The sequence below is a fragment of the Diadema antillarum genome, unplaced genomic scaffold (genome assembly GCF_040938485.1).
Source record: "Diadema antillarum isolate AM-2024a unplaced genomic scaffold, OU_Dant_1.0 scf00000070, whole genome shotgun sequence".
NCBI lineage: Eukaryota > Metazoa > Echinodermata > Echinoidea > Diadematoida > Diadematidae > Diadema > Diadema antillarum.
Window position 1 is genome coordinate 2,617,644 of NW_027270959.1, and position 21,664 is coordinate 2,639,307.

At 36.8% G+C, this 21,664-nt stretch overlaps 2 protein-coding genes and 1 long non-coding RNA gene across 3 annotated transcripts; all 3 read right to left on the reverse strand.

Moving 5' to 3' along the window:
• Nucleotides 1-303: 303 nt before the first annotated feature.
• On the reverse strand, nucleotides 304-7,485 carry LOC139716788 (uncharacterized). Its single transcript, XM_071628319.1, has 7 exons — nucleotides 7,448-7,485; nucleotides 6,911-6,976; nucleotides 5,423-5,563; nucleotides 4,245-4,388; nucleotides 3,615-3,681; nucleotides 2,992-3,144; nucleotides 304-2,367 (listed from the first exon to the last, which is right to left on the reverse strand). The coding sequence occupies exons 3-7, from the start codon at nucleotides 5,543-5,545 to the stop codon at nucleotides 2,318-2,320; spliced, it is 537 nt and encodes a 178-aa protein (XP_071484420.1). The 5' UTR covers nucleotides 5,546-5,563; nucleotides 6,911-6,976; nucleotides 7,448-7,485; the 3' UTR covers nucleotides 304-2,317.
• A 13-nt stretch (nucleotides 7,486-7,498) lies between these two features.
• Nucleotides 7,499-9,551, reverse strand: LOC139716789 (uncharacterized). Its single transcript, XR_011709919.1, has 3 exons — nucleotides 9,441-9,551; nucleotides 8,260-8,371; nucleotides 7,499-7,564 (listed from the first exon to the last, which is right to left on the reverse strand). It is a non-coding gene; the product is annotated as an uncharacterized lncRNA (long non-coding RNA).
• Nucleotides 9,552-12,811: 3,260 nt separating this feature from the next.
• LOC139716837 (uncharacterized) lies at nucleotides 12,812-19,972 on the reverse strand. Its single transcript, XM_071628370.1, has 7 exons — nucleotides 19,868-19,972; nucleotides 17,088-17,231; nucleotides 16,191-16,337; nucleotides 15,384-15,450; nucleotides 14,770-14,907; nucleotides 13,920-14,039; nucleotides 12,812-12,858 (listed from the first exon to the last, which is right to left on the reverse strand). Exons 1-7 carry the CDS (start codon nucleotides 19,970-19,972, stop codon nucleotides 12,833-12,835), a joined length of 747 nt encoding a protein of 248 aa, XP_071484471.1. The 3' UTR covers nucleotides 12,812-12,832.
• Nucleotides 19,973-21,664: the final 1,692 nt, after the last annotated feature.

Sequence of the window (21,664 nt, forward strand, 5' to 3'; positions counted from 1 at the left end):
GGATCAATATTGTGCTCCACATCCCACGATAAAGCTCAGGTGGTGCGCAAAAATCAGAAGTGTGGAAGCAAGTGAAATGCTGGGATTTTCACTTGATCTTTGACCTTTGACACCTTTGACACAGAGAGACGGAGTAATGTTTCAATAAAAGAAAACACGCTCTGCATGCAGAGATATGAGGGAAATAGTGAAATTTATAAATCTTACTTTTACCTATGACCGCTCCTCCCTCCCTCTCTCTCTCTCTCTCTGACTGAATGACACTCATAGGACAAATTCAGGAACAGATATCTTTGTCTGTATTCACAGTTCATTCACGCTTCGGCCGAACGCATTACTACATCTGAGGATGTTTCTTTGATGATTTATTGTTATTAACTACTTTCTATTTTGCATTACAAAATTTTGTACATGTTGGATTGCATAAAAAACAAGAAGAATAAAAAAATAAACACTCCTATCACAGCAGGCTGTCGGTTTGCAGGTTGAAGTAAAGTCCTTCTTGCTTATACATTTCTATCATCCATGGCAAATGACTGTTTACATGCTACTATTATCACATATTATATTCCTTCCCCATGTCTCTATACGTATAGGGCCTACTCCCTTACTTGTTCTCTCATACATTTTCTTTTTTTGTAATAATATGTCTCGCGGCATAGCTCAGCTTTACACTATAAGTTCAGGTTGCCAACACAATGACACGAAGAAGAGAGCAAAGTCCATGGACTACAATGCATGTACAAGCACTGTGGCATTGTATTGGATTTGTTTTTTTCGTACTGTCTTAACAACTGTATTTTTATCACATCAGTGCATTATAACTCCACTGTGCATCAAAGCATGAACTATAGCAAGGCAAATATACGGGCGAAGCATTCAAGGTCAAAACTATGCGCTATCCATCATGCGTTGGCAAATTAATACCAATAAAGACTATACCATAAAATGGGATTTGAAGGTGAAACTAATATTTTAATGCCAACTTCGCTCGACATGAAACTTATACACAAATGATCATGAGGCTATACTATTCGAGTATGCGGATAACGTGATGGCATGCAGGGTGAATTACGTTCAATTACGTTATTGAATTTCCACATAATAGTTGATAAATGATACTCTTAGCACTGATATGAAAATAGAAAAGTTATTTACAATACACACTGATCTACAATATGACTGTAAAATAATCGTATTGTATTCTCTGATTACAAAACTATAATTAATATCAATCAAAATCATTGATTAAAAGAGGGCAAACAAGTAGTACTACTGTTGATGAAGATGGAGAGCTGTATACTCAAACACTCTTGAACTTTCTGAGTAACTTTCTGTTCCCAACTTTCTTCTAGTTATGGACCCCCTTTTTGTAATCTTGTATGATGTAAGACTTTTCTGAAGCCTTCGTATTTTTCACGTGTTACTTTGGTTTATTTCTTTTAACGTACCAAAAATCAAACATACGCACTGAAACAATTGCTGATGATCACTAATATGCATTAATACAAATAAAATACAATACTAAGTAGTATTGTGTTCGTTTGTATGTATGTATTTATGTGTGTGTGTTCATGTCTTAAATACACCTTACGTATGTACACAGAGTTCTACTAGAGCTGAGAAGCGAATTTCAGCCTCCCTCTCAAACATCTTAGTACAGCTCTCTTTGTCTTGTTTTGTTTTGTTATGTTTTTTTTTTCTAACAGACTATTCTAAAGCGAACTTTGGCATTATACATATATATACTATGATAGCTCACAGGAATTAACATTAACTCTCAAAATCACCCTAAATGACAGAATAACAACAATATAAGAAAGTTAACAAAGCACCGTTCATAAATGTTTATGCTACGATTACTGGACTTGATAGAGGTTTCGACTGCAAAATAGCAGGGTACTTGTGGTGCAGCCTCTAGCAGACCGATAAGTCCAACTTCTCTGTATTTCACTTTCAAAAAATAAAGTAAGCTGTCTATAATTGATTATATGAGGGGAATACTAACTACACATCCTGCATTTTAGCAGTCCCCTCCATATCCAACAACTTTTATCCGGTATCTGTATGAAGTTACAACACTTATTGTATTGCAGTTTCAGGCGGTTTCAGGCCTCCATCCCATACGCTTTCAAGGTCTCAGGAAGGAAACATTAAACGATATCAATCGTATTACATTAGTTTCATGCAAACATTGAAGTTTCGAAAAGCATTATTGATGAAAAGATTAGAGTAAGAAGTAACACTTCCTTGTCTATAGTATAATATACACTTCGAGTTTTGAAAAGCAAACTGGGAAGTTTCCATGGCACATCGTTTAGGCCTCTTTTTCTGTAGATCCACTGGTTGGTTCTGGGGCAGCAATATCTGAAAAATAACCATGTACAAATACAATTGTATTCATTGTGTATTCATTGTAATGCAAAAATACCCCATTAACAGAAAAAAAGATAATCGGCTTGGTTAAAAATCGCAAAAACAACGAAATTAAGTTGTACTCTTTGGAACCTGTGAAAGTTATACATCGCATCATTGATGTTTTCGTTGTTTATAATTTTATCATAATTCGTATATTTCTCAGCGTCTTTTTTGTGACGCTCATGATAAAGGTGAAAGGCTCATATATATATATATATATATATATGTACATATATATATATATATATATGCATATATATATTTATATATATATAAGATATGTATATATTGTATTAGTCAGAATTTGACTGACGCGATTTTTATATTCAAAACGTAACTTCAAAGAAATGGCAATGGGATGTTCGAATTCACCTGAGGTAAATAAGAAAAAAGCAACACCAGAAACACAGAAGAAACCCGTATAGGCTTCAAACCTACAATATGTCCAGAAGATCTTACTGGTGGCATTGATTTATTGGTTTCGATTGGTTTTGTGTATTTCAGTAGGTTTCATATAGGCACCATACAAACTATTCTATAGAATGGTGCAGGCGAACTTCCTTTTATTCTTACCAGGATTGTATTGGGCAAGCTGGACAGGAGCAACGGGCTGGGCCTGGCTGTGGACCACTGGCCCCATCCCCTGTTGAGCTTGGTTTCCCATAACCTGGGAGTGTGCAATTGCATTAGCCGGTAGGATGTAGAACTGTCCACCAACCGGTTGTCCTAAGGGATGTTATTCAAAGTGAGTCAGAGAAAAAAAAAAAATCAGTGTTAAGCATTGCATTATGATCTTATTCTCACTGGCCTTTGATGTTATTATCATCTGGCAAAGCCTTGTAAATACCCGTCATAACACAGTATGCTAGCCTCTTAAAGTAAGATAGACCTTCTCTTGCCTGTTATGATCATATAATAATGATCAGATTAGATGATTAGAGTGACGATTAGATGATTCACGAAACCATTACACAAATAAAAATACAAAATGTGTAGTGCATACCATTGTTTCATATCGGGTATCGCTTAAATACATCGGCTAAGGAATAATCGCAGAAATACCCATGCACAGGAGTACACAGACTTCAGTTAGTTTTAATCAATGTTAATGTTGCTCTGTGTGTGATCATCAAGCTCTATGCACAACAATACTTGTCTTCACAAATATCGCGATTGATAAAATAATAAGATTGTACCAGTTGCATAGGCTGGAGGCGATTGAACGTAACCCGGAAGGAGTGACATCTGAACAGGTTGCAGTGTCTATGAACGGATTTCAAAGAGAATTAATCATTAAATGATGACTACGTTATTTGTAATAGTGCGCCAGCGTTTCAAACTTGAGATGCATCCATAAACTTCAACGCCATTGTAATAACTATAAACAAGTTCGTAGCGAAAATTACAATGTCGAAGAAACTCTCCTGTTTGTAGAATCTTCTACTCTTTGGAAAAAAGTATTCTTTATCAACATCTCAGTACAGTCAGTACCTATTATAGTGGTACCAATTATATAATAGATTTTTACTAGACTAGGATTAGTAATGCGTCTGTAAAGCAGAAAAAAAAATGAATAATATGCTTTGATGTCTTATTAAAAGATTCGAGATAAGGGTTATATCCTTTTCAATCAAGTCAGAGACTTGGGTTTATGTAAGAAAACACGGTGTTTTCAAACCACATTCTACAAATAGCACCTAAACTTTCGTTCGTACTGATGGTGCATTGTAAAAAAAAAAAAAAAAAAAAACAGCAAGGGAGGTGCTGAAAATCATTTAACCACATTTAGCACTTATGTTGCTCCAGGGTACTGAGCTGGTACACACCTGTTGAGCATTGCCGTTGCCACCACAGCAGGAATTACGACAGCATGAAAGCTTGTAGCTGGCTGCCACAGTGGAAGTAATGCCAACTGCAATTTCAAACGCCCCGCATAGCACTAAGGCGCAGTCCACAAGTGTTCTCGCCAACTGTGTAAGAAACAAAATAATACATCATAGACTTGAAAATTGTTAAAATTTGTATCTCATTACAAAATACTTTCTCCGGAATTTTAAGTTGCCTTAGTCAGCGGTCCAGTTTCAGTTGATTTATTTCATTTTCAGCAAATAAATAATTAGAAATACAATGAAACACACGTATACACAGATGTCAGGGAATCAGTATCACAATGCAATGAACAGAATAACATTGTAAAAGAGATACAGTGTAATTATCAACAGAGATGCACATAACTGTTACGTCATTGTGGTAAAGGCAAAAACAAGACTGCTGGGCATGGAGGAGGCTGGTATAGAAAAGCAGAGCTTGTAGAATGCAGTCGCCTATCTTATTATAGAATGCACTTCTCTTAGCTTGTAGAATGCAGTCCCCTTAGCGGTCCCATGCATGTAAAGGATTTCTTGCTAGGGGAAGACATTCCAAACTGCCTGTCAGGAATCATACATTGGTGAAACAGAAAGCTCACTTTCGTAGGACGAGATTCCTTGATCAAAAAAAGCCCACTTTCCACCTCCACTTTTTCACATCGAATCTCTAGGCCACCACGTGGACCTAGAGAAGGTGGAGGTTCTGGACCAGGAATCCCGGTACTTTGAAAGGGAGCTTAGGACGCAATCTACGTCTTGGTTTACCAATTTTCACTCAATAATGACGGGGGTGAGCTTCAACTATCCGGAAGTCTATGACCCGCTTATCGACCGTCACGTGATCAAGGCTAAGACGGGGCATTCCGCTGATGAGGGCTATTACTTTGACCGCTGAAAGTTTGTATTGCGATTTAAAGTTTTGCAACACTTTCAAATGTGCTTCCACTCGAACCAAACAGATTTATTATTTCAGGTTTCTATCGCAAAAGTGCATATTTCTATGCACTGAACTTTCCCGCTATTTTTTTTCTTCTTGAATTATGAAATTCTTGAAGTTACATATTCCTGAATAAAAAGCGATGCCAGTTAACGGCTGACTACTGTCAAGATCGGTACGTCAAATCTACATTACTCACATCATCTGTTGGACAGTTCCAGCTGTAATGAAATGGAACGCATCCGAAAAGTTCTTCATGAGCTGCGGCAACAATATTCAAGACGAAAATTCCAAAACCGCAAGTGATCGATGCGATACTCATCCCTAAATAGGCAGATATCTTATGGACAGAAAATCATTACAAAAAAGAAGAAAGAAAAGGGAGAATCAGAACGAAGGATAACATTAATCAGACTTTGGTGTATCGCAGTATTGCGTATACAAATTGTAGACTCGTGTTCGGTGTAGTTCTTACTTTATGTGTGCCCATTTTTGTAGAAAATATTGATAAATGTTACGGCGTAAATTGTCGACCCCGGCTCTTGTGCCAGAGTTGGCGGCACAAATTGTCGCAATTGTCACAATTTGCCGCCTGGCGACAAATTGTGTTGCTTGTGCAGTTCCCAATTTTTGACCTCAATGACGACAATTTGTAAAGGCAAAATGAAACGTAGGTGCACAACTTATCGTCGGCCGTGCATTATGAATTGTGTGGTTGGGGTGGTTGGTCCGGTGTCATGGTTGGGTGGGGTGGGTATGACTGAGTGAGTTAATGCGTATGTGTATGTGCGTGGGAGAGGAGGGGGGGGGGGGGCTGCATGGAATGTATTATGTATGATTTGAAGGTGAGTATCATGTGACTTAAGTATGCGTTTGCCCATAGCTCTGTGTGTGTGTGTGTGTGTGTCTGTGTGTTTGGAGTATTATGTGGAAACTTTATACATGTAAGGGGGTTGTATGATGGTAGTGGTTTGTTTGTCTGTGTGTATACGTGTGCATTCTTCCATAACATGCAATATCACACACGCACACACACACACACACACACACATATACGCACGAGCAAACACTCTCATGTGCGCGCGCACATACACACTTACTTGAAACCTCACCGTGACCTTTGACATGGCTTGTTTGCAATGATGTAGCCATATAAAAGTTATGTTTTGGTATTTCAATGACTATGTCAAGAATGATAATCCCCCTCCCCCCCCCCCCCCCCAAAAAAAAAAAGTGCTTCGAGGGCAGGCGAAAATAATTTGTGCCGTCAGCCCTCGGCACAGAATGGTCCCCAGACGACGATATGTGTTGGGGCGACAATTTGTGTCGCAACAGACACATTGCAATCGGACAATTTTATATTCATCGTATAATTTTGAACACTGCAGTCATTAAGACTAATATCAAGTGGAAAGTTACAAACGATGTCTGTACTGCATGTACTTTTTTACGTTGTATTATCCTTAAAATTGTGTCACCATATGGAAATCAAGTTTTCGGTCATGCATTATACGTAAAGAAATAATAATAAGAAAACGAGTAGACCTATACATATGCTGTCATTATCAAAAGCGGCATTATGAGCGGATAACGCCGGGTGCAGAGTACAAGTCAGAATAAGAAGGTACTGATATTATGTTAGTTTACACACTAATACACCCACGTGTTTTTGATAAATTTCACTTACCAGACATGTCCTTGGAACACCTCCTCTATGGGTGAATAATCCAAACAAGCCAGCAAGAAGAAAAACCTGCAGAATCATATTAAAAAATATACGAAACATGTCAGACTTTAAATCGTCATCTAAACGTACATTTTTTTTTTCGTCATGATTCCATCAGTGAGTAGTTGCTGAAATTTTCCAAAAACTGTTATAATTGCAAATCGTTTTCTACATCTCTACGTAAATTTTGATAATGCTCTGACAATTGCAGACCGTAGAAATAGCTACAATCAACAACACGTTCATTGTCATGAACGGATATAGAATTTCCTTTCTATATCCGGAATTGAGGCAACATCTGCGTAAAAAAAAAAAAAAAAAAAAAAAAAAAAAAATCTACCGTATGCATCTTCATGACTTGCTAGGCAAAGAGGGCAATTTGTTGTGGGTATTGTCATTTTTATGTAAGAGTGTTTTTGTGATAAACTTGAATGGTAGATTTTCAACTTAACGTCATGCAAAATTAAGATTTAACAATGTGCAGAGGATATAACTTACCCCTAGACCAGTCCACAAGGGGGCGGCGATGTAGGATTTATACGATTGTATCCCAATGGCAACGCAGCCCATGACCGTTATCACCGAGCCCCCAATAATGTGCATGATGGCAGTGATCTGGCAAATCAAATTCAAGGTACTGTTTTTCTTTTAAGCTTAAAAGAGGGTGTATTCTAAGTAGTGATCGTTTGTTATACTTTCCGCCTTCTGAATATCATAAACGGGTGGTGACTGCATGCGACACTCAATATGAATGATAATGACGTGATTTTTGCCGAATTGTATCCAAGTGATACTAAATTATTAATTTATATGAAGACATAGAACAAGAAAATCTGACACGTTATGAGGTATTTTCCACATGATGGTATATATGGTAAACGGGCAATAGTTTCAAAAGGACAGAAAGAAGATACATGCAAACGTGTCTTTTCAATCGAATTAACGTAGAGAAATTTGGAAGCTAGGTTTTCTCATGCTCTATCTCCATGCCATTGACTTAAAGAATGCATGTAGACACCCATTATGTTGGCACATTTCAATTCAAAACTATCTTAACAATACTACGGATAGGATTATGGATAATTGCATTAACAGCAATACTGTCCTCCTTTATTGAGAGTCCCCCACCCCGTATACACAGGAATTTGAAGTTTCCGGTAGTGCGACAGTCTAATTCATTCATTACATGTCTTCAATCTCCAGGGTCAAACACCCTACCATAATATGGTGGTAAAAATTGAAAATCAAAATTTAGAGAAATAGCGTATAAATCACATTTAGAGCATGATCCGTCCTGTCTGATAATGTACCTTAATTGCGTTCTTGGCATGGTCTTTCGTTGGTGACGTAGCTAACGGAGCCGCGGTTCCTGCTGAATAAGCCTGCATTGCGATAGTGCTTAGCTTCTGCTTCTTGGCTTCTCTGAAATCATTTTAAAAAGAGGTAAACAAATTTTCCATACTTAGAGCCTTATTCTCTCCAAAAAGAATAGAAATAAATAGATAATGAAACACAGAATAATGATATATGCATCAACAAGCTTCCCGGAGTCATATCTAATATCCCACACTTTATTCTGTACAAATCAGTTTAGATATCTCGAGGGACGTTATCAAACTCATACAATAATGAAGGTTATTGGAGTTAAAAGATTAAAACACGTTGATGACATATTGCGATTGATTACTGAAGCTAAACGACAGAAATAATAGAAATATATTGGTGGATAAAGGTCTTACCCTCAGCACACGGGAAGATAACCAACCTCTAACAAATTTCTGTGACCAGGCTTTCTCTATGCAAAATCATAAGTTCACCTATCAAAGATGAATGTCATCGCTTTTAACAAGCAAACTACTGAGTTTAAAAGATATACAGGTGTAAACGGATGGTAACAGAAAGTGTTATAAACTCACCGCCACAGCAGACTACCTAGGCCACCTCATTTCATATCATAGCCCATCGTTGCATTGATAGTTAAAACGGACATAGATCAATTCTACTTTAATACGTACGGGCACGCATTGTTTGTCGCCTGCCCAGCACAGCCTTTTATAGACCATTATACGTTGCATCTATAACTGCGTGATATAAAATTTGATATACTGATTCGTACGATAATATTCTTCTCGTAAATGCAACCTTATACAGGTATTGCATTTTTGACATAGTTGTTACGTTGACCTGTGTAGAATCTTTTTGCAAAATGTTCAGCGTGCTTTGACTTAATTTCGAAGGTTTGGTTAACAACTCTATAATCTAGTATTTCAATTGATATGACAAAAAAATAACAGGCAAACAAACAGACATTCGTATTATATATTGCTGCTTGTAGACATAGGGCCTACTATTCCATCAATTTGAGAGAGGTGTAGATCAACAATATGGGCCTACGGTACATTCCGAATCCTATCGACAATCCCTGCAAATCATGAAATTCATATAGTCATCTTAAAGTGGTATTTTTAGTGACATAATCACTGGATCTTACCTCAGCGAGTTTGTGAAAGCGCATACACACCACGCTCCACAGAGGAAGTTGTTCTGCTACCAGCACCAAGCGGTTATTATTGTGTTACTGTATGATATTCATGTGTGCTATCACGTCTAGAGCACTTACGGGAAAGCCGCGTACACATGCAGCGTATGAAGCGACACGCCTATATACAGTCAATAACAATCGACTTGGGTCAAAGAGCATGGAGTGACGTTACCAGAATGGACGAACAGTGGAAAATAAAATGTGTGCATTATCAGAGAGAGAAAGAAAGAGAGAATGACAACGCAGTACGAAAACCTTGTTTTCCATACGTGTTCTACATATATGCCGTGATAAAGAGGCAGCGACTCTAGTACATAAATTAAACTTTATCGTCGGTGTATTAAATGCATTATGTTAGTTTTATACAATGACTGATAGGCCCTATTCTTCCTTCCTATTGTTTTGGTTTTACGTTTTATTCACTAAATTCACCAACTTGGAAAGGTAATAAAACATTATAGATAATCCCTGAATCAAACTGAATATTCAGTGTATTCATATTTGTGAATTATCTTTGATAATCATTTGATGGTATAATGACTGTAGCTAGACTGCGAATGTAGGGACATGTATGTGATGTGTTTAAACGTTTTTTTTTTTCTTTCTCTCTTTTAACTGCATAGTTGCTATGACGGGCGGAGTGGTATGAGATTATCATTTTATACACGAAGCTTGGAGTCCAAAATTAAAAACCAGGGTGTTAAACTGTAAATGCTTTAAAGAAAATCACCTTTTTCGTCGGAGCAAAATACTGGCTGACAACATTGTCTCACATTAGACTCTTGTGACGTGAAACTTGGATTTTCCAGTGTGTGTACAAAAAAAAAAGTGTATTCCCATTGATTGTGTTGAAAATGTGAATAGTATTGTCTTATCATACTTCGATAGTATCATTGGCAGATGCGACTGCCCTACCCGAGCGCTCGTTTCTGTGTGTGTGTGTGTGTGTGTGTGTGTGTGTACGGTGTTTTTTCTTTTTTTGGGGGGGTGGGGGGGTTAGGGTGGGGGCAGGGTGGGGGGATTTTTTTTCCCCTCAGCATTTTCCCTCACATGTTCATGACCCTACTTTGTGTGTGTGTGTGTGTGTGTGTGTGTGTGTGTGTGTGCTTTGAACAAGAGGACCTGTTGTAAAGTGCAGGTAAAAAACAGTTCTTTGTCACTGTTCGAATTGCATTGATTGATCTTTAAAGTTTATGCTGATATAATAAGATTAATAAGGACTTACAAACATTTCGTTCCCGGTGATACACTGTCTCATTCCCTCTACATAACGTGTTTGCTACTTCATCCAAAATGTCTCTTTTTAATATGCCCGCATGTCACTATTAGCTTCTTGTATACATTCCACCACTGTCACAAAATTGAATACTTTAAAATTGGCTATCTTCTTTGGAGACCCTTTACGAAGTCATGCAAAGATAGATAATCAGTCAAATGAACGTTTTACATTTACATTTGTATAAATAACATTCCACTAAAGCAAAAAAGAAAAAGGAAATTATTTGGTGATTTAATGATTTCTATTTTTTTTTTTACTTTTCTGTAATGGGCTTGGGTCGTTTTTATATTCAGGTACCACGTAAGCAGTTAGCCGTAACCAGTCATCATAATTTTTTTTTTTTTCACGTAGTATTTTCCCGTGTATGATCTGCTGTTCCAATTTTGCCATTCAAACTTGGCATCTAAGTGTATCTATAGTTAGATCCGATCATTATTAGTTAGGAGTCGTTTAACAAGCTGCACAATGTCCTCCAGAGGAGTCACCCCTCGAGTCGCACACACTGGTCATACGAAAACCCGAAATTTCCAAAATTGTCTGTTTAATTTCATTTGATTTTATTTTATTTATTAAGTTTCCACACAAAGTAAACAGTGCTGTTGTAACATAAATCCATGGCAATGAAAAGTAACACATTTTTTTTTTGTAAATTCAGTATGCAAAGAGACATGTTAACATAACAATGTTAAAAAAATGTTAACATTACATGACACGAAATGAATTTAAATCAGTTTAAAGTACGTCACATTCATACCAGATGATTACTTGCCAACATGGCCGAGGGAACCAACATTCAAAAGAAAAATGGGTGACGAATGCTTATATTTTGATCATTTAAAAAAAAAAACAAAAAAGATGGGGTAACACTTGTTGCATGTGTCAGCGGGCAAGTAAAATGATGGCTGCTTCTTTGTTGATATAATATTGAATTTACTGCGATGTGACAAATTTTGTTATTTACTCATTACCCTGTACAACACAATGTTGCATATCACTTACTTTTGTCAGTGACGAAATGGGTTTATCACGCTTCCGTCTTCATGGATCATGGTGCCAATGATTTAATACTCCTAGTGAGTTATAATTCAGATACCCTTGCCATGTCAATGTCCATTAAAAAAAGAATGCAATCTTTGTAGCGAAGTTAGAATCACAAGCTATGCCTAATAATCGGAACTTCTCCTGCGTGCACTACCCAAATTCCTCAGCTGCCAAAAATCTGCAAGCTGTTGCCATTTTTCAGAAAGAGGTTGCAAATAGTTTGCATTTTTGTTGTAAATCCAACTGCATATTTCCATTTGGGATAATGTAGGATGAAGGTGAATAACACGTTTGCCACTTTTTTTTTTCTTGCTGTCAGTTCACCATTGAAGGAAAGGTTTAATCTAAAAGGTTAAAGGGATAGTATAGTATTGGTGAAGATTAAAATTGGGCTTTTAAGTTTTTGCAAGATACCAAGATAACACTTATGAAATAGTACAGAGCATACCATTTTAAGAGGAATTCAAAGTTTATTTGATGAAAATCTGGTTTGGAAATTGCTGAAACATCCAAAAACAAAGGAAAACAAAGTGATCGTAATGAAATGTGGGTCCCACACTTTTTTAGAATCGCTCTGTTTTGGATATCTCAGTCATTTCAAAACCAATTTTCACCAAATAAATGTTGAATTCCTCATAGATTTACATGCTCTTTCATATTTAATAAGAGGTTTCTCATTATCTCACCAAAAAAAAAAAAAAAATGTTGGATACCTGAAATTGGGTCTCAACCAGAACTATACGATCCCTTTAAAGTGAATCTCTATAAAGTTCTAGGATACCGTGAATTCCCTCTTTTAGTCAGTGCATTTCCGTAAAAAAGAAATAAAGATAACTTTGATAATTTTTTTGTATCCAAAAGAACAGTGTAGTATTTCTATGGCCCTCTTTGGTCATCGAATCGCCTCCTGTCCTATCAGAGACATTGCCTCCAACATCGCCATCTTCGTTCGTGGAATCATGCGACATCTTCGTGGGCGTTTCTCTTTCATAAAAAAGCGCTCTTCGCTTTTGTTTGAGCTTCAGGGTTGCTTTGTGTTCATCACTCCTGAGGGAAAATAACAAAGGTAGAGAAAATGCTTTTAGTTTATACCTTTCTCCAAAAGTGCATTTTTGTCTCTTTCAATAAAATGGGATTCAAAAATAAGATTTTATGACACAAATATGGCACATATTTGTTCATTTTTACCACGCAGGGGACATGATACATGAATATACGCACACACACACACACACACACACACACACTAGCCAGCACAAATAATGTATATCGATTTCCTGCCTTAATTGTTATTAAAGAGCTGCAGATTTGTGCACCTGATAAAAATAATAAAGACTCTTATAAAGCCCCCATTCTACCTAAAAAGATACTCGTGGGATTTAGCTTTAAATTGCTTGCTCTTCTTTCAGGATAGTTAAATCATGATTTCAAGTGGGTATGTGCAGTGTGTCTTTGGGCACTTTACGACAAAGAGTGGTGTTGAAAGAAAAGTGATTGACTTTTCCCCATTATTCCACCAGTAATACCTCCACAGCGTCCGCACTAGGAATCAGTTCCAATTGAAGGGTTTGTTTGCAAAAACCGATAAGTCCATTTTTTTTTTTACAGATTTTGAAGTAGGGTCTCTGTAATAAAGTACAAAATAATACCTTTTAAATGATATATTGGTCATTACATATAAAGATACATTTCTGAAGTTATGGTCAAAAGAAGCAAAAAATTCCTTATTATTCTCCTTATTTTTCTTGACCTTTAATCGCAAATATCTCCATTTGGCAAGTATGGACTTGCCATTGTCTGATAATATTCCTTCCTATATATATGTTCCTATTTATATGTTTATATCAGCTGTAGACTGGCATCCTGTTAAATAAAAACCCTTTGTTGTACCAAGAGAATAATGCATCTACTGCAAATTTACTTGAAGAAACCACATTCAAAGTAAAGTTTTTAGGAAAAGATTTCAGATGAATGAATTCATCTTCAATCTTTACAGTCGCGCAGAACATAGACTCATCGTGTTAGAAGGGAAGTAAATCAAAATACACATTTCCCCCATTCTCTCTCAGTTTTAGACAAAATGATGAAATCAAAGCAGTGTAGATTACCACTCTGCGAAGCATCCACAAGGGTAGACCCCACGGGAGGCGAAAGGTAAACAGGGGGTGGCAATGCGTGTTGTGTCTGGTACACCACGGGTCCCATTGGAGGCACCGGTCCGGTTTGAACTGCGGGATGGTAATCATCACGTTGACAAGAATGTGAATGATAAAAAGAAATCTTAATGTGGTGATAAAATGTTGCTTTCGTTGATGTTTTAAACTCTTAGGCCTCTGGTAGCTTGGTTGCTGTGGAATGATTTACCGTTACAAACGTAATGTAATCATTAATGAACGTACATAACGTTTAAGAAAAATTGAATCATATTGCACGTCCATGTATACAGTCAAATTTGATCAAAATTTGTATATCTGCATGTTTATATAGCCTTATACTTCTGATCACTTAGAAATCATTGTGTATTCTACGAAGTAAATGAAATTATATTCCTAGTAATTTTTTTACCTCCTCACTAACAATATTGCATGTCTGAAATGAATATATTTGCCGAATTTTCTTGCTTCACTGACCTTAAAACACAATACGCATGATATCGCTTTATTCCAAGTTCCGTTTTACAAATTTGATAATCTTTTTAGATTGATTCGAAAATGGTATGCTTCTGTACAAGATCTACATTATATCACTGCTTTGTCTTTATAATTCCAAACGACGAATAAATGTTAGAAATCTATTGATTGTTAATTCAGAGTATAGTATCATTCTGTGTCGACAAACGTTCTACAATTTGTCCTTTCTTGTTGAAGATTGTGTGTGTGTTTGTGTGTGTGTGTGTGTGTGTGTGTGTGTGTGTTAGTCGCTTCTTTTTTTTTTCATCTATTTCACAAGTTCACCCACCAGTCTGGGGTACACCCGTCTGGGGTATACCAGTCTGGACGGTGCCTGGGTTTTGCATGACGATTATTTGGGCACCAGCTGCTCCCAAAGCATGCGTCTGTAGTCCACCAGGATGATTAACACCGTGGCCTTCTTGGACTGAAACGGAAAAGGATATCATTATAAAAAGAATGTATGGAGATGAAAGCTCTGAAGCAGAAGTACGGATAATTTTAGGCTTACTGTTTCCTACTCAAAAAGATTCCCAGAATCCACGAAGACACATCAAGTCCCGTAAGTCAATGGATGAATGACTTTTGTCATTAGACCACATTTGTGATTACATAATCTGCACGAATTAAATGGGAAATTATCGTACTGAAGAGCTAGTTTGTTCCTCATTTCGTTCATGAGCAGTGGACGGACGCAGGCAAACACACAAAGCTAAATGCAAGATTAATGTCAACTAAACGTAAGTTTCACAAAATTGTAGTTCCCTGTTTGTCGTGCTTTTCAAGTCTTTACAGAGCTTAACGAAGACAGCGCATGTTCAGTCCTTAAAATATGTCATGTGACAGCTGTCACGTGATAACAATGAAAGACAAATGATCATTTTAATCCGTTAATCAACAAACCTGTAAAATACACCGGCACGTTCTGCATGTTTCCCGTCGTCAGTGACGCATTTGGTGCTGTTCCCACCTGTACAAGGTTTAGAATCAGTAAAGGAAACTGAAAGACTACTGTTGTCCCTGTTAAGATTTATTTAATCTTAATATCGATATTTTGTATAAGACACCCAATCAGATTATGATGATGCAATAAGGAGTGCTCCATCTGCATATTATGTGTGTTGCATACATAAAAGAAATAGACCCATAGTTAACTAAATAATAAAACCAATTCATGAAAGGAAAAAAAAATGCTCACGTTGGCAGTAAATTTTTCAATATACATGAAAGAATGAGCAACATTTGATTAAACGTAAAAGACAACTCAAAAGCTAGCTGTTATTATATTACCCGTCTAGGTTCGATTACGTCATTTACATCTTGAACATTATATGGGATCCCGGCGCCTTTGAATGCTCTATGTATAAAATACAATGGTGCCATATAGATATTGCTCATCATCATAATTCATTCGTTATGGTCATATAGTCATACAACAAACGAATGATGGCTGATAATCTATAAAACAACTAGAAAAGTTGAACAACGAAATATAACAAAAAATACGATAAATACAGCTGCATTATACCATTGCTCTTCTAATAGTCACTTTTAGTATCATATGACCCGAGAGAACGTGCTAAAGTTTTACTGCATTTACATCCCATAGCTCCTCTTGGAAATTGACAAACAGTAGATGAATATCATACGACCGTCTCTTGCAGACAAATAGATACTTTAGTGGTTGTTGTTTCTATTCTTCACATTTACCTGGGGATTACCACAATTGCAATTTCCTCTGCAGCATTTTTGGCAGCATGGAGTCCTGCACCCAGCTGCAGATATCGACGCGATACTCACGGCCGCCTCGAAACCCGCGACAACGATAATCAGGGCGTCGAGGAACTCTCGAACCCACTGAAAGGTAGCCAGCAAACAAACAAGATACCAAGTACTAAACAGATGAGAATAATGATAACTAGGCTTACACGACATGGCAATGTCATGAGCTTGCCGGTGTCGTGCAACGTTTCTGCTGATAATTATTTCTAAATGTATACATGCTGACATATGAACTTGAATTGACTTTGACTTACACATGCAATTCCTACGTACCCTATTATGTTTGACTGCGAGATATCAAACCGCATCATTCACGAGAGCACCCATGTTCTTTCAAACGCGTTGAAACATAATGGTACCCTTGCGATTCTACAAAGATTAACAAGATTGTTAAATCATGAACAGATTTGTAGATATTGGATGCAAAAGCAATCTGCGTATTCATGACAGCAGAAGTAATCATATATTTAGTTCTTTTAGGATAGTTAAAGTACTAAACATACCTTTAACATAATACCATGTGGCTGCATTCAAATGACGTGTAATTTTGTAGCATTCCGCGATCATATTCCTGTATTTGTCAGGAATCGTCTCTCGTCTCGTCTACATTTAGATAGCATTCCACAAAATATATATTTGCACCATATCCTTTTCGGCTTAAGCATACCACTCTCAAGCATTTGGTTTCCTTTGTCATTTGTTTCAATAGTTGATATTGTTCTCTAGCTGAAGAACATAATAAAAATCCTTGAAATGAGCGAGTATAAGAGTATTTTACAACGACATCCCCAACGACAACCCAACTTTTGGAATTAATAAACTTACACTGAGAGTATTGCAAGGATATTCGAGGGTGAATGTCAGTGGGTAGCATCCGTACCACTCCCAGACAGCGGCAATGCATATCACCACGACAATATTGAGCGCAGCAAGTAGAGACATAATGCCCATCCCCAGATAGGCACTGACCTTCAGCGCGTGCAGAAAAGGAAAAGGGAGAAAATTCTTGTTGCTACGGAACGAGCATCGCTGTCTTGTATACATCTCCATCCAAAAAAAAAAAGTCATCCAATGAGAGATAGATTACATAATGATTATCTTAATCTAATTTATGTGAACATTTTCTTTTTCTTTTTCTATTTTGGTGCTATGACCGCCATTGAAAGCATCAAAATGGTCATATTTGATATAAAATTGGCATCGATATCCATGCTATCATGCATGGTCATGTGTGTACACATAATATTGCTGTTCTATTCTTGTTGTCATACATTATCATTTTCTTGAGAAGATTCAGTACCATGTTATGATGACAATTACAGTTTAATCAAACACAATACATATCTTTCTAATCATATCACATAATGATTAGATTCGTTTGATTCTTAAAATCCGTTTTACGTTCCGATCAGCTGAAGTGCACTTTGCCGGTCCATCTAATATCACGTTTATTGCCTCCTCCAACACAATAAATCTTAGCTTAACCAGGTAGGTGACTCCGGCCCTGGCTATTAAAACAGACAAGAAATCCTAATTACGCGGCGTTTCCCAATAAAATTTTTATCTTACCATGCCAGTCCTCACAGTACTTTGCCTGTAGGTGAACAGCCCAAGGATGCCAGTAACTAGAAAAAACTATGATTGAAAAAACAGAAAAATAAGAAAGTTTGAGAGAGAGAGAGGAGCGGGGGAGAAGGGGAAAAGAAGAAAATTTGGACAGAGCAGCATCATGATAAAACTCAGTTACTGGTACTCTGCATAAGTAAATTACCATAATAAGGATGATAAGTTCATGACGTGATTAATATCCAGCAATCAAAATTTCTTTAAAGTTCACGATTTATTGTACTGTGCTTCCCATGGGCGCTGGTAAAACAAAATTTGGCACGTCATATTGTTGGGGATGATTTAAAGACTTGTTCTCATACTTTCGAAAAATATTTCTATTTTCAGTTCCATGAACAATAATCCCTCCCAACCCCCCCCCCCCAAAAAAAAAGAAAATCCTTTTTTTATAGATTAAAAATAATTCGCCAATTGCATTCTGTTCAATGAAAACAGGAAACAGAAAATAAAAAAGGGGGGTTTGTTACGTTTAAATACTCCGTGATAATTTTTGAGTAAGTGTCTGAAGAGTTTTATGGCAAAATGAGCTAAGCGTCACTTTAAATCATTTCATAGTAAGTCCATCAACCAATAGAGGAAAAAACAAACCTTTCCAGTTATACCTCCCTTGTGACACAGCAAGGAATATTACAGAAGTTATCATTAAAAAATCTTGTATTTTTCTATTATTTTCTTCGTTCTTTAATCACAAATACCTAGACTTAACGAGAATTGAGTTAGCTTATTTTGAGAATAAACTCTTCATTTATAGAGAGATTATGCTACGCTTTTGTGAACTGCATTACAGACAAGGAGAGCTTAGGCAATAGATTTAGTAACATCTTGGAATAATTTTCATCACCTTTCAAATCTGGTCAAGACAAAGCATAACTGATAGACATCGAGATACATCTCCACAATCACGTTCACCCCTGATTGGAGTATGGAGACCGGATAATTTGTGGCCGGGTTCAAAGCTTAAAGTTAGAGCTGAACAAAGGCACCCCACGCAATCATTGAAGTTAATAGCTAACCAGAGTTAATATTCGACTCCACATCAATTTTCTGTTAATCAGTAAAAACTGTGTACATACGTTATGACTCGAAACTGCAAGTCAGTATTGGAATGATATAAAAGTGCTCATTAAGGGATCTTTACGCAGTTATCATTGTAAAAGGGAAGTTGCCATTTCTTATGCATTTCTTGCAGCTTGTCATAAGCAAATGCCCCAAAATAATAAAAGAGTATTGTACGCGTCATATTGAAGTTTGGCTTACTGATACAACCTGAATGATGGGTCAGAGTCATAATACAAGATGATCTGAAGATCAAAATCCCACTTTGCTAAAAATAGCACTTTACAGGAGTGATGGTCATAGAATAATTCCTTATAGTCTTTCCTACTCCTTAAAGACTATACAATTCGAGCTTTATAATGTTTTGGTGCTTGCATTAAAGTTCAGAATGAATTGTCATTCGTCTGGCCAAATTGAAAGATAAATTGGAGGTTGCTTGAAGTTTAAGATTTACTCTAACGAAAAAAAAAATTGAACATTCTCAAAAACCAACAACATCTGATATTCAACATAAATGAAGTAACTAAAGGAGACATTTTCTTACTTCTATATTCATATAAATATGCCATATCTGGTTTTCGTACATTAATTCACGTAAAAGTTATGTCTACGATCAAGCTTGCAAAGACAAGAGTAGGCTCATGAAATTGAGCTTACGACGTATGATAAGTATTACATTTTCAAATCGTGTTTCTGTCGTGGAAAAAAAATAGATTCATGTCATTGGCAAAGTAAAGAAAATTAGGGGGGACCCAAATTGATGACATGATCCCGAGTCTGGTTTTTAGGAAACATGGCAGGTGACTACACAACGAAAATTTAACAAAGCATGCCCATGAATATAACTGACACAACATAATGCACACGATAAATGCAAAGATAGAGTAAAAATTTAGTGAAATGTATATATACGCTTGACTCACAAAGAGGCCACTCCAAATAGGTACTGCGAGGTACGCGAAGCCCGCCCTGACGCCAATGGCTGCTCCTCCCAGAGCCGCCGAGAGAGATCCTGCCACAATGTGCATTATGGCTGTGGTCTAAAACAATAGTGGAAAAAAAAATATATTGTCACCAATCATTCTTACGTGTTTATGAATCTTTGGATTAACTGCAAACAAATCCGACACAAAGGTGTGTTTTCACCTCTGAGTGAATTGTGGCTTTACATGTATCATTTCGTTCCCAATCAAAGTTATGTAACGCCTTGTCACTTTTCTTTCAGGTTTCTGTATTAATTCTTTTACTTTCTCATTTTCTTCACCCTGGCGCTATTCCATGCCACCCTCTTTTGGGAGCATACAAACGTGCTAACTCTTTCTGCAAAAGGGCACATTATTGATAGGGATACCTTGTCAGCATGTCTGTCGTTGCCCAGAAAAGTCACGCATTTACAAGTCAGAGGCTAGCTCTCAAGTTAAATATGCACAACCCTGAGCAAAAAGACATTTTCTCTTTTACGTTGATATCTTTCTTTTGTTCCACTAAATGTTCATGAGCTGAAAATTTGAGACATTGCACATAGATGACAGCAGAAATATTCCTCTGAAACTACATTTAAAAGGTCTATTCTTGGGAAATATGTGATGCTTTTCTTATCTGGTTTTTATCAAATTACCCATGAAAATTCGAGTGATGATGATGATGATGAAGTCTTGTATAGCGCCGGTATCCGCCAAGTCAGGCGCTCATGGCGCTTGCTCCAAAATCAATACATAATTCAGCTTAAATTTCATGGGTGCACCGCTTGTGATATGACAGTTAAAATAAAAAGAAATAGTTCCAGGAAGTAATTGTCTCCAAATGTGTAAACATACATTTTTACACATTGGCTAGTTTTTCAATTTGAAGAGATGGGTCTTGAGGGCTGTTTTAAAAGATTTTGTGGTGTCCAAAAAAAGAGGCTCCTTTAAAGGCCTTCCTATTTCGCTCAAGGGAAATGACGCACCAAAAGGGACACTTTGGTCTTTGCAAGGACAGAAAATGTGTACATTTTTCAAATTCCCAACAAATCTAAAAGGAAGGTCCTATAGCTTTTGAATCCAACATTATGCTGAGTGTAGCATTGAAAAGTTCTTTACTCTTGCATATGAGGAGTTTGTTCGCAAAAACCGATAAGTCCTTTTTTGAAGATTTTGAAGTACGGTCTCTGTCATAAAGTACAAACTAATACCTTTTAAATGATATATTGGTCACTACATAATAGGTACATTTTTGAAGTTATGGTCAAAAGAAGCGAAATTTTTTTTATTATTCTCTTTATTTTTCTTGACCGTCATTCGCAAATATCTCCATTTGGCAAATATGGACTTATCGGTTTTTGCGAACAACGTCTTCATATTGTAAACTTTTACCGTGTTTACGACAAATTATATCACAAAATGACCACGTTAAGATATCTATTGAATTGAAAGTACAAAATTGAACTAATTTTGCAGAATTAGAAAGCTTTTTTTTATGTCTGTCCTGATAATTGTTGACGAAAGCCTAATCATCAGTGCTGTATGCTTTATTACAAAACAAAACAAAACAAAACAAAACACATACACATACACACATGTTGCAAAAATTCGTACATGAATTCCGCCTCCAGGATTGCCCACCACCCTTTTATGATGAATTCTAGTTACTGTACTGACTTGTGACACCTACGGGAACCCCCTTTTTACCAAAACACTCACCTTTCTAGGTGATGTCAAAAAAAAAAATAATCGTATTGT

Coding starts and splice junctions, on each gene's coding strand:
- LOC139716788 (XM_071628319.1), bottom strand. CDS start 5,545: ATGAGTATCGCATCGATCACTTGCGGTTTTGGAATTTTCGTCTTGAAT. Junction 4,389..5,422: donor GGAACTGTCCAACAGATGAT/GTGAGTAATGTA, acceptor TTTCTTACACAG/TTGGCGAGAACACTTGTGGA. Junction 3,145..3,614: donor GCCTCCAGCCTATGCAACTG/GTACAATCTTAT, acceptor AACATCCCTTAG/GACAACCGGTTGGTGGACAG.
- LOC139716837 (XM_071628370.1), bottom strand. CDS start 19,972: ATGCACATTGTGGCAGGATCTCTCTCGGCGGCTCTGGGAGGAGCAGCC. Junction 17,232..19,867: donor CTATTTGGAGTGGCCTCTTT/GTGAGTCAAGCG, acceptor CACGCGCTGAAG/GTCAGTGCCTATCTGGGGAT. Junction 16,338..17,087: donor ATCCTTGCAATACTCTCAGT/GTAAGTTTATTA, acceptor GCTACCTTTCAG/TGGGTTCGAGAGTTCCTCGA.